The following is a 14037-nucleotide window of genomic DNA, read 5'->3' as shown; positions in this document are numbered from 1 at the left end:
GGCCAAACGGGGATGAGTTGGGGGTGGTCATTATCAACTGATGGCCCAATGTATAGGATAACAGGAAATTATACTGAAAAAAAGGTAGCAAAAAACATCCTGAGGGGTGGAACTGGCTCTCTGCCTACTAGTGCTCCCTATTGCTTTGGTTGCTCTCACTGAACTGGCCCTAGTTCATAAGGTATGCGATACTGCCACCTGTCGGGATTCAATTGTCATTGCAGGTCCCAGGCACACCCACAAAGGCCCGCGTGAGTGTTTAGAATAAGAAAATATAAAAAAAAGGAAAAAGGAACGAAAAACAAGATATCTCGTTATTGGCGATCAAGCATTGGCTCTCAGAAACGAGATATCTCGTTATTGGCGCTCAATGAGTTAAGAGGAAAAGAGGCTAGATCAGTGAAAAAAACGTATATCTTTTTTTCTCACAAATTAAAATCAAACATCTCAAGTTGACGCCAGCAATGACAGAAAATTATAATAAATAGGAAACACTGGGGCTCCCCTATACCAAGAAACTCCTAAAAACGTACAGGATTTACCGAACCTGCATTATAACATCTCCACAATGCACATAAATGAGACAGGTACTGCATTTTCCTTACATTTCTGACTTACAATATTGAAATTTAAATGGAACTATTTAAGATAAAGTTAAAGTTAAATAAAGTTTGAAAATGCAACTACATTTTTGTCAGTAAGCTACTTATGTATATATATATATTTTTTTATTTATAAAGAAACGCCCACTTGCGGTCATAAGCAGTATGCACCAATTAAACTTTTTAGGCTGATGATTTGTTACATTCCTACAAGATATATATATTTAGATGTTTAGACATGTTTCACTCAAATAAAACTATAATCATTATTATTATTTATTTTTTGAAACTTTTTATTATACACGAAAAACATTTCAGAAACAGAATAAATCCAGCTACTGTATATGGTGAGTTGGGGATTATTACATGTATAATATGACAGTAATCAGTAAAAATAAATAAAAAGATTAGATTGTTTTAGTGCAAAGCTGTGTGAATGTGAAATTATAGACTAAATGTCATCTATCATAATTCATAATTTCACAAAACAAAACAATGGTTGTAGATGGTAATCATTACACAATTCACATTATAGTCTGTAAATAAAAAGAATTGGACATTTGTTTGCAATTCTTCATAAAAAAATTTATAAAATTTTTTCTGTTTTATCTCTGTCTGGCATTCCTTTGTTTAGTTCTAGTTGTCTAGTTCTAGTTTGTTTCTCAGTGTGTGTGTGTGTGCGTGTGTGTGTGCGTGTGTGTGTGTGTGTGTGTGCGTGTGTGTGTGTGTGTGTGTGTGTGTGTGTGTGTGTGTGTGTGTGTGTGTGTGTGTCTCTCTCTCTCTCTCTCTCTCTCTCTCTCTCTCTCTCTCTCTCTCCCCCCTGTCCTTGTTGTCTCGGTTATTCGATCATGTCAGCTTCGATACTGTCGTCTTCCTCCACGTCCACTTTGATCACTTTGCCGATCATCTTCTCCATGTCCTCTGGAGCGATGCCATTCGGCTCGGCCACCTTCACAGCAAGCATGTCCCAGGTCAGCGCCGAATCCTTAGTGATGGCCATCTTAGCCACCACCGACTTGCCCAGCTGAAGAATTGAAGAGGGGGGGGGGGGGGGGGGGGGGGGGGGGGGTGCGGGGGGGGGAGACGGGGGGTGCGGGGGGGGAGACGGACAAATTCCAGACATTAAGAACAAATTCAAACAAAATAATTTGACGCTGACTTTTTTGACTTGCTAGAAAGAATGTTTGCATCGCAGGAACTTCCCCCTGGAACTACAGTAGGGACATTTTTAGGACCAGGGTATAAACTGAAGTCCTGGGAGATTATTTTACCCCTCAAACTCTGTTTGTGTAGGACTTTTCCGAAGTCCAGGAATTTTGGGGGGTGGTGCTTGCAGGCACCATTCGCAGCATTAAAGGCTATGCATTAATAACATTTTCCCACATTGAGTGCAGAGGCAAGCACCACAACATCCAATCCCCACCCACCAGCTTTCCCACCCCTAACACTGCCAATTGTGTTAGTATGAACGACCAGCCAAGCTGGTAGCAACGCAGAGAGCTGGGCTCGAACCCAGCATCTCCTGCGTTAGTGGCGAGTGCCTTGCCCACTGCGCCAATTAGCCGCCCTACCAAGACACTTTTCTGATAGCCTAGCCCAAACCCTAACCCTAGCCTTAACCACACTGTTACCTTAAACCAGGGGCGTATCTAGACCCAGCACTTCAGTAGGGCACAGAAGGGCACCAAAAACTATGAAGCGGGAGCTCGTTGCGCGACCGCGAGAAAAATTTGGCCGGTTTTGGCCGGTTTGTGGGCGAAAATGGGTGGATTTTGTAACTATTTTTTTTAAACTTTATTTCGGTTTTAGGGTTAGGTTAGGGTTATGTTATTTAATTATTTGGGGGAGCCAGCCCCCCAAACTCCTGAAATGCATAGAAATCTATGAAATAAATAAAACAATCTGACATTTATATTAAAAAGAGCTAGCCCCCCAAACCCCTAAAATACATAGAAATCTATGCATTTTGGAACAGTTACTATATATATAGTCAAGAAAGCATTTAGTCATACTTAAAGTTTAAAGTGCTTTACTTGCATTGAACATTGCATTGAACATTGAGGAGACATCATTAGAAAGCACAATGTATGTTTCCATAGTTACGCAGATTACACACAATTGTACATCTCCGCTGAACCAAATTATCACACAGCTATAAACTCCATTTCCGCCTGTCTCTTAGCAATAAAAAAATGGATGACGAACAACTTCCTAAAATTAAATGAGGGCAAAACTGAAATCCTACTAGTCGGTCCTATAACAAAAAGAGAAATGTTACAGAGCAATATGGGGCAACTTACTCCTTGGATCAAACCCAAAGTTACAAGTAAATAACCTACACTGGCTTCCGGTAACATTTAGAATTGATTTCAAGGTCCTCCTCCTTATATACAAAGTATAAACATTGCGATCATCTACTATTGAAGGTTCCAAGCCACAGTCTAAAGAAAATCGGGGATGCAGCCTTTGGTAACTATGCACCAAAGTTATGGAACACACTACCTATGGACATTAGGGAAGCATCTCTTAATATTTTCAGAAATAAGCTAAAAACGTACCTCTTCACCATAGCCTTCTAATACACCCCGCTGTTGATTGTACTGTAGCACTATTTTACTCTGGCCATTCTATTGCATAATTTTACTATCTATTCTACTATTCTATTATTGCACTGTATTATTGGTGTGCAAACCAGTCAACTTACAAAAAAGAGCCTGTTGGAGGATTTCAACAAGATAAATGCGACAACATTGCAAAATATTTCACTATAATATTTCAAAGTGAAGTAAAAAATATTATAATAATTATTTGATCATGTTAAATGATCATTTGATCATGTTAAAAAAGGGGAAATAAAAATCATTTGTAAAAAAAAATAAAAAATCTTTTTTAATCAGTGGGGCACAGATGATCATCAGTAGGGCACGTGCCCTACTGATAGTGGTCTAAATACGCCGATGCCTTAAACTAATCATAATAACCCTAACTTTCTATCTCCATAACTTAAAACAAATCATCATCATAGGATTGCTGTTTGTATCAAGGTAAGTGCATGGGTGGCTTAGTCTAGTGGTGAGAGCACTCATCTGCGACCACACAATCATTGTTAGTTCGACTCCTGGTCGCACATGTTTCCGCTGATACAAAATGTAAAGATTACTTGTACAATAAGTAAATATATTACGTATGGCTATAACGTACATTATGTACCTTTTTTCTTTCTTCCTGTGGTCGAGTAGTACTATTTTCTGATGATACCTACGTTTGTAGCCTAAGTATTTAATCAGACATTTAAACGTGACATTTAACGTCCATTTCGCCATATCATCTGCCTTCAACCAGGAAATGTGAACATGGAATGCATATTAAGCTGATATATCTAGTGATATGCACAAAAGTGTTTTTTTTCCTGCAGCAAATCTTAGTTACAATTAGATTGTATGAACTAAGCAGGTGTAGGTCAAGTATTTAAAGATCGTTATTACTGACAACACGGGCAATGACACAACAAGCCCCACATGCATATTAAAAAACTGATAAACTAGTGATATATGCACAAAAGCGATATTTGTTCCTCTTGGTTACAAACAATTAGATTGAACTAAGCAGGTGAAATGTTTGCAGCTCAAGTATTTAAAAATCATACATTACCTTTCAAACACTACTTTTGAATGAATGAATGAACAGTTGTATTTAGAAAAATAAATATAAAGCAATAACAATGTAAAGAAAATTATATATATATACAAATATATTACAAATATAATAAAAAAATGAATAATAAAGTATTGATTATATCAATGTGGTCTGTGTCTCTAATTATCATATTGACTCATCAGTCTAGTCTCGAGTTCACGAGATCTTCCCTCACTCAACTAAGCCATTCTGATTTCACTCTTTTGCTGACGTGAATAAGGCACTGATTTGCATATCACCGCCCCTGGTTGTAGTCACCTCCACCGCCCACAATCAACCATTATTTAGTGCAGACACCAGAGACCACAAGGGAAGTGCAGTGAGTTAGCCTAACCTAAAAAGTATGAGCAACACGGGCAAGAAATGTGCTGTTCCTGGCTGCCAAGCTGCTAATATGTCTTTGCACACTTTTCCTAATGCTGTCGTGCTCCACAAGCAATAGGCCAAGTTCGTTTTTGGATTTTTGCAAAGATGAGGGACTTTATGCTGCCGTGATTTCCTGGCTGTTGCTAAAGAAGAAGGGAGCTAGCCTGTACCAAGTCTTTGAGACAGAAAGAAAGCATCGAATCAGTAAGTACATACAGTACGTCGTAATTAGTTAATTAGCAGTAGGACCTCGTTCATTCATCAGTTTGTGTATTACGGTACTCTTCCGTGTGTGTGCCAAGACAGTCTAACGTTAGTGCAAGCACAGTGTGTGCATGTGTGTGTGTGTGTGTGTGTGTGTGTGTGTGTGTGTGTGTGTGTGTGTGTGTGTGTGTGTGTGTGTGTGTGTGTGTGTGTGTGTGTGTGTGTGTGTGTGTGTATGTGTGTGTGTGTGTGTGTGTGTGTGTATGTTAGACGGAGTGAGAGAGCAAGCTAGCTTAGCTAACGTTATCTTAGCTCTGTGCTTCATTGTATATACTGTATGTAGACCTACTTGTGTGTATTGCGAATTAATGATTATGTTCCTTGTGTGTGTTTGGGGGGGGTTATCTTAGCTCTGTTTATTGCGCCAAGAAAATCTAACGTTAGTAGAAGCACTGTGTGTGTGTGTGTGTGTGTGTGTGTGTGTGTGTGTGTGTGTGTGTGTGTGTGTGTGTGTGTGTGTGTGTGTGTGTGTGTATGTGTGTGTGTGTGTGTGTGTGTGTGTGTGTGTGTGTGTGTGTGTGTGTGTGTGTGTGTGTGTGTGTGTGTGTGTGTGTGTGTGAGTTAGACTGAGTGAGAGAGCAATTTTATTCTTTCTTCCTGTCATTTTTCTCTATACCCAAAATGGTATGGCATGGGTACCTGCTTCGGTGTCATCCCTTTGTGGATTGTATTGTATTCGAAAATCTATGCTTGAGCCATATTTGATTGTGTATTAGGTTCACTTTGACGTTAGTAGAGTAGTGTGGGCGGAGCTACAGGTGGGGGTCTGTCACTCAAATCACATTCCGAGGCTGGGCGGAGCCAGGCCAGAACAGCTTGAAATCTTGAAATAGAAAAATGCTGTTTTTGAGTACTTGATTAGAAATATAAAACAATGATTTTTTTTAAAGAAACCTTACAGATGTGTTCCATAGACTCACAAGAATTGTGTAAAGTTGCCCAAATAGTGCAAGGAATAGCAAGACATGAGACCTTTAATACAATTAAATACAATTTACCAGGAATCTTTAAAAAATAATGTAAGTTATATTTAGGTGTTTTGAACCTCCATGTGAAATCTGGTGCAAATACACTTTTTCCTCAGTGACAGTCATTTATTTGGATATTGTTCTGGGCTTTTTTAGCAGACAATGTGAAAATACATACATTTTGGTGTTGCCTTCATATTTGGACCAGTATCTCCCGGTAATTTATTCCCCACACAAAGAAACCTCCATCATATAGCTCTATCCTCAACATCCATAACAAGTTCCAATTTATACCTCTTTGTCTTTTTGCCATTTTATTATAAAACCAGGGACAAGTGCCTCCCTATCAGTGGCGGCCGCTGGGTACTTCGCCACTAGGGGCGCTATACCAAACATTTTGCAAAATGCAAACATGTACAGTACAGTACCACGCAACACTCATGGCAAGACGTGCGCGATTCGACTCACGCTCACGGCAATGAATCGGCTCTTATGAACGAGTCGCTCAGCTGTTACTACAACAACACACAACCAGTCAAATAAAGTATAGTCTAGACTCTAATTCACAACTTGAAACACAATATATAAATAGAAAAGTTAGAAACAAAACTCGCCCGTCTACAAACACAGGCAGATCTCTCCCTCTCTCCTTCTCTCTCTCACACACAGCGCGACGTGGAATCGATTCGTTACACAATCAGACCTATTATATACCAAGAATAACTTCAGTATGAGTACAGGGCTGTACACATATTTTGCATATTGTTAAACGAGCCAAGGCTAGCTATTAAACTATCGATATGAATCGAAAATCTGGGACCCTGATGTAAACAAGACAAACGTCTTTCTCTGGTCTGCATCCCCTTAACAATTGTGTGTATTGAGCCGTACTGTATTGTACCCATTCTGCAATCTGTTAATAAAGTTCTCATTCATTCATTCATTCAAACATAGACGATATTGAACAAGCCATAATCCACGTATTTTCAATCCGAGAGAGCTGCAGTAGTTAAATCAATGAGCCATCGACATAGTCAGTGTGGTAAGTAACGTTATTATTGCATCCAAGATTGATACACGGCTGGCTAGGCAGTTGGTAGTCATAGTCTTGTGTTATAAAATAAATAAACAATCAGCAATGTCTCGCTTCATGAATGGCCAGCAGTAGTACTGCTCCTAAAAAAAACTATTTACAAACGTTAACGTTAAGCACAGAGAGAGAGAGAGAGAGAGAGAGAGAGAGAGAGAGAGAGAGAGAGAGAGAGAGAGAGAGAGAGAGAGAGAGAGAGAGAGAGACTCACTGTTTAGTTGAAACGTCCAGGGCAGGAGAGCTTGATAAACGTGTATAATCCGCCATATAGCTTGTTAGCCAAGTGTTAGCTGAGCTCGTTAGCACAACACTCAACAAGTACATTCCTTTGTCCATTTCCGCTCGAACAGACTGCAAACTACCTGGCGTTCTATCGCCATGCTCTAAGACAAACTCTAACCTTAACCAACTTTGAAAGAGTGCCTAAGCTTAACAGTCTAAAGAACTTGCAGTCACGGCACGCTCGTCTAAGACAAACAGCTGCATGCATCTCACAACAACACAACTATCTCCACCGACCAACCTAGGACCAACCTAGGAACCAAGCTAGAAGCTAGAATTGGAACATTAGAAATTGGATTCGGCCAATCAGAGATCGTCTCTGTGAAATTCTGCCATGGAAAAAAATACTGGCGTCGGCCAATCAGAGAGCGTCTCCGCGAAATGCGGCTATGGAAATTCTTCACGGAAGTTCACGCTGCTGGCTAGACCGCTTCAAATCGCGCTCGGATTCCAACATAATAGTCATATTTCAACGCACAACGCCGTATGCACTGATTGGCTGTGACGGAGACAGCGATCAAACTGTGACGCGCACTCAGAGCGCTATCGCTTCTAGCCCGGGCGAGAAATACGAAAAAATAAATAAAAAACGTCACTTCCTGTTCAAGAAAACGAGTATTTATTTTTTAATATAATAACGTTATATTGTGCATTGGAAACACAAACATACTTAAAATGAGTAAATATTATTAATTTTAAACATGTTTATATTATTTATAGGGCTTTAAAACAAAAAACTAAAAACTTATTTTTCTTGTTCTCTCATATAACCAGGGTAGGAGCTGAGGGGGGGCGGCGCCCGAGCGCCCCTAGTGGTAGAGCCGCCACTGCTCCCTATATCCTCCCTTGCACAACCAGCGCAAGTCTGTCTGACGGCCCGATCTGCAGAGCACACTAAACTATTGCGAAACAATAGGAATTTTCTATTGGTTCTCCCAGCCCACTTGACCATTTCAGCTACTTTGATGAACATTGTTATAGAGTTGTGCCCTTCTTGATGACTTGTCGTACAGAACTTGTAAGTCGCTTTGGATAAAAGTGTCAGCTAAATGACTAAATGTAAATGTAAATGTAATGTCTAGCATTTCTATTGGTTATTTCAAGATTATATACCTTACTTAAGTTCCATGCACTGCTAGTCTGCTACTCAGCCTACAGTCAGTGATTGGGGTGAGAGGTGTCCTTGACAATACTGCGTGCGTTCCTCAGACCGTTTGTGTTGGACATCCTCAATGTGACTAAATGTAAACATAAACTACTTGAAATGTAACTGACTAAAAAGTGGCCTTGAAGCTGAACCAACCTTATCATGGCAAGTCTTCTCACAGGGTAGCATGAATTTGGTAGGGGCTCCAAAGGCCCTCTCCACCAGTCTGATGGCTCGCACCAGCTCTGCCAGCTCTGAGGGCTCCAGGGATGCCTCGTGGTCATTTCCCTTCCAAGACTTGTCCAAGGTCACATGGCGTTCTACAACCTTTGCCCCCATCGCCACAGCAGCCACAGTGATGTAGATTCCCCGCTCATGTCCGGAATATCCGATGGGAATGTCAGGGAATTCCTTATGGTATTCCTGTAGAAGGAGGGCAAAAAGAGTCACATTTCGGTCACTATTGAATGGGAATTAGAAATAACATAATTTGAACATTATATATATGATATTGTTATTTTTTTTGCATTCCATGAGGAATATCATGTAACAACCTTACTGCCCATCACTGGAAGGATTGGCCAAGTGGTTGAATTATAGGAGCACAGAAGTTGTAGACAGTGTTTCCTTTTATTTTTCACTGGTCAAAATATGCAATAAACAGAATGGTTTCCAAAAAGACGAAAAAATAAAAAAATTACAAGAATTCAATGAGAAACAGATACAAGGCTCATCAAAACACAAGGCAACTTACGTCTCAAACATGACAATGACAAACAATGATCACCACAAAACAGGTCAGGACATGGTTATAAACCAAATGTGCTGTTATTCTTGAATTAAAATTTTGTTTTTAGATTTGGGGTATTATCCCTGAAAACTCAACATAAGATAGATAGATAGATAGATAGATAGATAGATAGATAGATAGATAGATAGATAGATAGATAGATAGATAGATAGATAGATAGATAGATAGATAGATAGATAGATAGATAGATAGATAGATAGATAGATAGATAGATAGATAGATAGATAGATAGATAGATAGATAGATAGATAGATAGATAGATAGATAGATAGATAGATAGATAGATAGATAGATAGAAACTTTATTTATTTATTTTGTCAAGGATAGGAACGAAAAAGGCGCAATGACTTATTTACATCGTTGTCCTTGGATGTCAAGGATGCTTGAAAACAATCTGGTTTAGCTTTTGCATTTCAACGCAAAAGTAGGATAATTTCAACATATGAGACAGCTGAAATGCAACAACGCATCGGTAACGGATTCTTTCATTCCAATGAATGAATACATTTCTGTCGGAGAGTAACAACACATTCAGAGTAACTGCCCAGTTTATTAGTCTTTAAATTCTATTCAATTCTATTGTATTGTATTCTATATTCTACTCACCGCAATAACTTTGAGGTTGACATGTTCAGGTTCCAGCGGGTAGGTGCTGGTACACTGCAGGATGGTGAAGTTTTGGTTGTGCTGCTTCACCGTCTTGTAAACCCGACGCATGGTCTCCATCGACTGCATCCCGCTGGACACCACCATGGGACGGCCTGCAGATACAGTAAGACAGGGTTTGCCAAAGACTCAGCCACTACCCATATATGGGCCATAAAATAATGGGCCAAATAATTGAGGTAAAGTGGTCTTCAAGTTTACTGGATGAACCACTAATGGCTTCCACGTCACTGCAACGTAACTTTTTATAGAATATTGTAGGCTAGAAAGTAAGAGGCTTGAAGCTGACGTTTTACCAGATTAGCCTGAATAATAACTTTCAACTCCAAGATGTGGGTGAAGAGAGTAGTTATGTTGTAAGTAGGACTGTCAATATTAACGTATACTAACTATTAACGTATTTTTCTTTTTTGGATTCATTTGAAAACCTTAATGCATTACCCTTTTTATATTCAGAGTTAATCATATTGTTTACACTGTTTATTTTTCTCATATTTTATATTCAGATCGAATTCTATATTTATGTCTTTGTACTATTACCATGCCCATACCAGTACCTCCCCTACCTCCTCCCCCATGCTGATATGACGCCCGAAGGGGATCAATAAAGGAATATCTTATCTTATCTTAGTACCTTATCCCCCAGTGTAACGGAGGTACCGCATGTCTATCCACAGTCACGATGGACTGTGATTGATTGATTGATTGAAAACTTTATTAACAGATTGCAGAATGGGTAGAGTACAGTACAGCTCAATACATACAATTGTTAAGGGGATACAGACCAGAGAAAGACTTTCGTCTTGTTTACATCAGGGCCCCCCATTTTCAATTCATCATAATGTATAGTGAAGTGGCTGTGGACGTTAAGCGGTACTGCAAGTAAACTCACTCCCCAGAGGCATCCAGACCCATTACCAAGAGGTGAGTTCACCTCTTGGTATAGTGGTCTGCAATGTCGCCCGCGGCGCGGGAGACCTGGGTTCAACTCCCACTCAGGGCATGTCAAATAAGACCGGTTACACCAGCTTCCTGTCAGGGGCATCAGACACGCTGAGCATAAGAAAGCCACACCTCATCACGCTACAATAATAATTATCAATAGATTAGGTCAGACCTTTCTTAGCAGTTTTGTCCAGATAGGGAAAGTTGTTTGCATCGCAGGAAGCCACTTTGAAAAAAGGCACATTCAACTCATGAAGGAACTCCACGGCCATCTATGGGAAACAAATTTAAATATAGAAATAATATGAACATTCATATAAAATAATAATAATAATAATAATGCATTTTATTTAAAGGCGCCTTTCTGAGCACCCAAGGTCACCGTACAGGGTTAAAAACAAATACAATTTCACAGTAAAAACACAGTATTACAGAGTTACATAGTTACATAGGGGAGCAGTTGTAATAAACTTTAAATGAAAGTGAGTATGCCAGAATGAACAGAGGTGTTTTGAGACGGGAAACAAAGGTGGGGAGGTTATCTATTTCACGGATTTCTTGTGGTAGGGAATTCCAGAGGCGGGGGGCACAGCGGGAGAAGGCTCTGGATCCCATGGTAGTCAGACAGGAAGGGGGAGTGACAAGTTGGAAGGAAGAGGAGGATCTGAGTGACCGAGAGGGAGTGTAGGACTGGAGAAGTTCCGTGAGATAAGGAAGGGCTAGGTTATGGAGGGCCTTGAAAGTGAGTAGTAATACTTTGTAGTCAGTGCGTGACTTGACAGGCAGCCAGAGAAGTTGGTGGAGAACAGGAGTGATGTGGTTGGTGGAGGGAGTTCTGGTGATAATTCGGGCGGCTGAGTTTTGGACCAGTTGGAGTTTATAGAGGTACTTGTGTGGGAGACCAATGAGGAGGGAGTTACAGTAATCCAGACGGGATTTGACCAGGGCGTGAACAAGAATAGCGGTGCTGGTGGGTGTAAGTGAGGGACGGAGACGATTAATCAAATCAAATCAAATCAAATGTATTTATAAGGCCCGACAACACACGTTAATGTCCCCATGGGCCGTACAGGTCTTCTTTAAACAAGTCAAGAAGAAAACATAACAATAAGTCAAGAACAGAACAAGAACACCATAAGGTCCAAACATTTTTAGATGAATGCAAAAAATTTAAATAAAAAATTAAAGAATGCAAGCACTCCCAGACATACCCCACGCGAAGGTAAGGAAAAACTCACTAAAACCTACCAATAGGGAAAAAAGCTCCACAGGCAGTGTGGAGGAGAGAAACCTTAGAAGGGCCATTCAAGGGGGGATCTCCCTTCTTAGATGTTGGTGATAGTAGTGTTGCAGACGGACAGTTGGTAAGCATGCACTCATGTGTGTAGTGAAACACAGATGAGTGCATGCAATAGCAACTGGACATTTTGAAAGATTAAAGATAAAGCAAATAGCGATAGCAACTGAACATTTTGAAAGATTAAAGATAGAGCTGATAGCGGATCTATTTGAGGCACAGGGGCGGCGGCACCTAATGTTGCATAGGTGGAAGTAAGCGGACCGTGTGATGTTATTTATGTGGGATTTGAATGACAGTGTGCTATCGAGGATAACTAATTGACATGCAGTATTGACAAATTATTTAAACTTCTTGGTGAAAAAATTTGATTTTAGACTAGACAGCATGCAATAAAGAAAGGAAATATTTATTTTACATAAAGTATTTTAAATGCTCAAGTATTCCCACCTCAAATTCAAAGATGAGTTAAAATGACATTTTTGAAAAGGATCTATACTTTTGAACCAATCAAGTGATTAATTTACCTCATCCATTCCTGAAGCCGTGAAGAAAATCCCTATCTCGTGGGCGTATTTCTGCAGCTCTCTGTACTGCTGGTGGCTGAACTCTAAATAACGCTTGTGTTCCCCATAGGTCTTCCCCCAGGAGTGTCTGGAGTTGTAGGGCCGCTCCAAAGCGCGCTTGTTGAACTTGCACTCCAGTTCACTTTTCTGAAATTTGGCACAATCAGCTCCACAGTCCTGTGTGAGGCGAGTAGATGAGAAACGTTAGAGCAGTGGAGAAAGACAAGAGTCAAGGGGTAGAGTGACAATGACTGAATTCATGTTGATATCAGCCCAAACATAATATTTACAATATATTACATACATGGAATAAATTCATCTATATACTACCTTTGCCATCTTGATCATTTTCTTAGCAATCTCGATGTCACCCTGATGATTTTGTCCAATTTCAGCAATGACGAAGCATGGGTTGGAGCCCCCGATCATTCTACCAGGACACAGTTCAAACTGCAGAGGCATTTTGGTGTAATGTGGTGAATGAATAAGTGATGATACAGAAAGTAAATAGCAAGAATATTACGAGTCTAGAATCTACCAAAAAGGCGATAAAAAAGAGCAATTTAAAGATGGCCAAATGCTTGAAGGAAATGATACAGGTGAAAGGGGCTTGAATGATGTTAGCCGCCAACCTTTATAGTGGACAGGAGTTCTGCCGACCTAGCCAGTCCATCCAGTTTCACCCAAAACCAGGCACGTTGGAACTTTAAATTGGCAGGGGGTGCGGCCTTTCTGAGATTTTTTTTTCAGTGTGTTGCCGTACCATACAGTGATGGATGATGAAATAATGTTTTGTATTATGGCTGTGTAGAATTGTACCATTAAGTTCTTCCTAACCTTGTATTTCTTGAGTTGTCTCAGATGAAATAGTCTTTGATTGGCTGTTTTGAGTAGATGAGTGGTGTGATGGTCCCAGTTTAGTTTATTGCTGATCCTGTTCCTAGGTATTTGAATGTGTCTGTGGCTGAAATGGGTTGATTGTTGATGAGCATGGGTGTTTTAGTGTGTGGTTTTCCTAAAGTCAATGATGATGTGATCTCTCTTGTAATGTGATACTGAAGTGCATACATTGTCACACCGGCTTCCTTGATTCTAAACCTGTCCAGAACACTACAAAGTAAAACATTTTCATTCAATGATAATCTGACAACATTTTACAATTATTAAAATGATAACTTTTATTTAAATGTTTTAACTTGAATTAACATTTAAAATGTTAATATATCACAGTTATATACAGGATGTATAATAACATGAGTAGCATGAGTTATAGGCCTACAAAGTGTGTTATCCTGAAATTACAAATGCTAAACAAATGGCTGTAACACAAGAAAATG

At 39.8% G+C, this 14037-nt stretch overlaps 1 protein-coding gene across 1 annotated transcript; it reads right to left on the bottom strand.

Annotated features, from left to right (window-relative positions):
* Positions 1 to 1284: 1284 nt before the first annotated feature.
* Positions 1285 to 13338, bottom strand: LOC311233823 (N-acetylneuraminate-9-phosphate synthase-like). The gene is made up of 6 exons (XM_084320855.1): positions 13031 to 13338; positions 12662 to 12877; positions 11010 to 11109; positions 9833 to 9987; positions 8572 to 8838; positions 1285 to 1626 (listed from the first exon to the last, which is right to left on the bottom strand). Exons 1-6 carry the CDS (start codon positions 13160 to 13162, stop codon positions 1441 to 1443), a joined length of 1056 nt encoding a protein of 351 aa, XP_084176981.1. The 5' UTR covers positions 13163 to 13338; the 3' UTR covers positions 1285 to 1440.
* Positions 13339 to 14037: the final 699 nt, after the last annotated feature.

This window comes from Notolepis coatsorum (genome assembly GCF_963971535.1).
Source record: "Notolepis coatsorum genome assembly, chromosome: 8".
Lineage (NCBI taxonomy): Eukaryota > Metazoa > Chordata > Actinopteri > Aulopiformes > Paralepididae > Notolepis > Notolepis coatsorum.
This window is presented reverse-complemented; position numbering and strand designations above follow the sequence as displayed.

Excerpts from the sequence above, each read along its gene's own strand:
- LOC311233823 (XM_084320855.1), bottom strand. The coding sequence starts at position 13,162 with ATGCCTCTGCAGTTTGAACTGTGTCCTGGTAGAATGATCGGGGGCTCC. Across the intron at positions 9,988-11,009 it reads GGACAAAACTGCTAAGAAAG|GCCGTCCCATGGTGGTGTCC; the intron begins GTCTGACCTAAT and ends CTGTATCTGCAG. Across the intron at positions 1,627-8,571 it reads AGAAGACTTGCCATGATAAG|CTGGGCAAGTCGGTGGTGGC; the intron begins GTTGGTTCAGCT and ends TCAATTCTTCAG.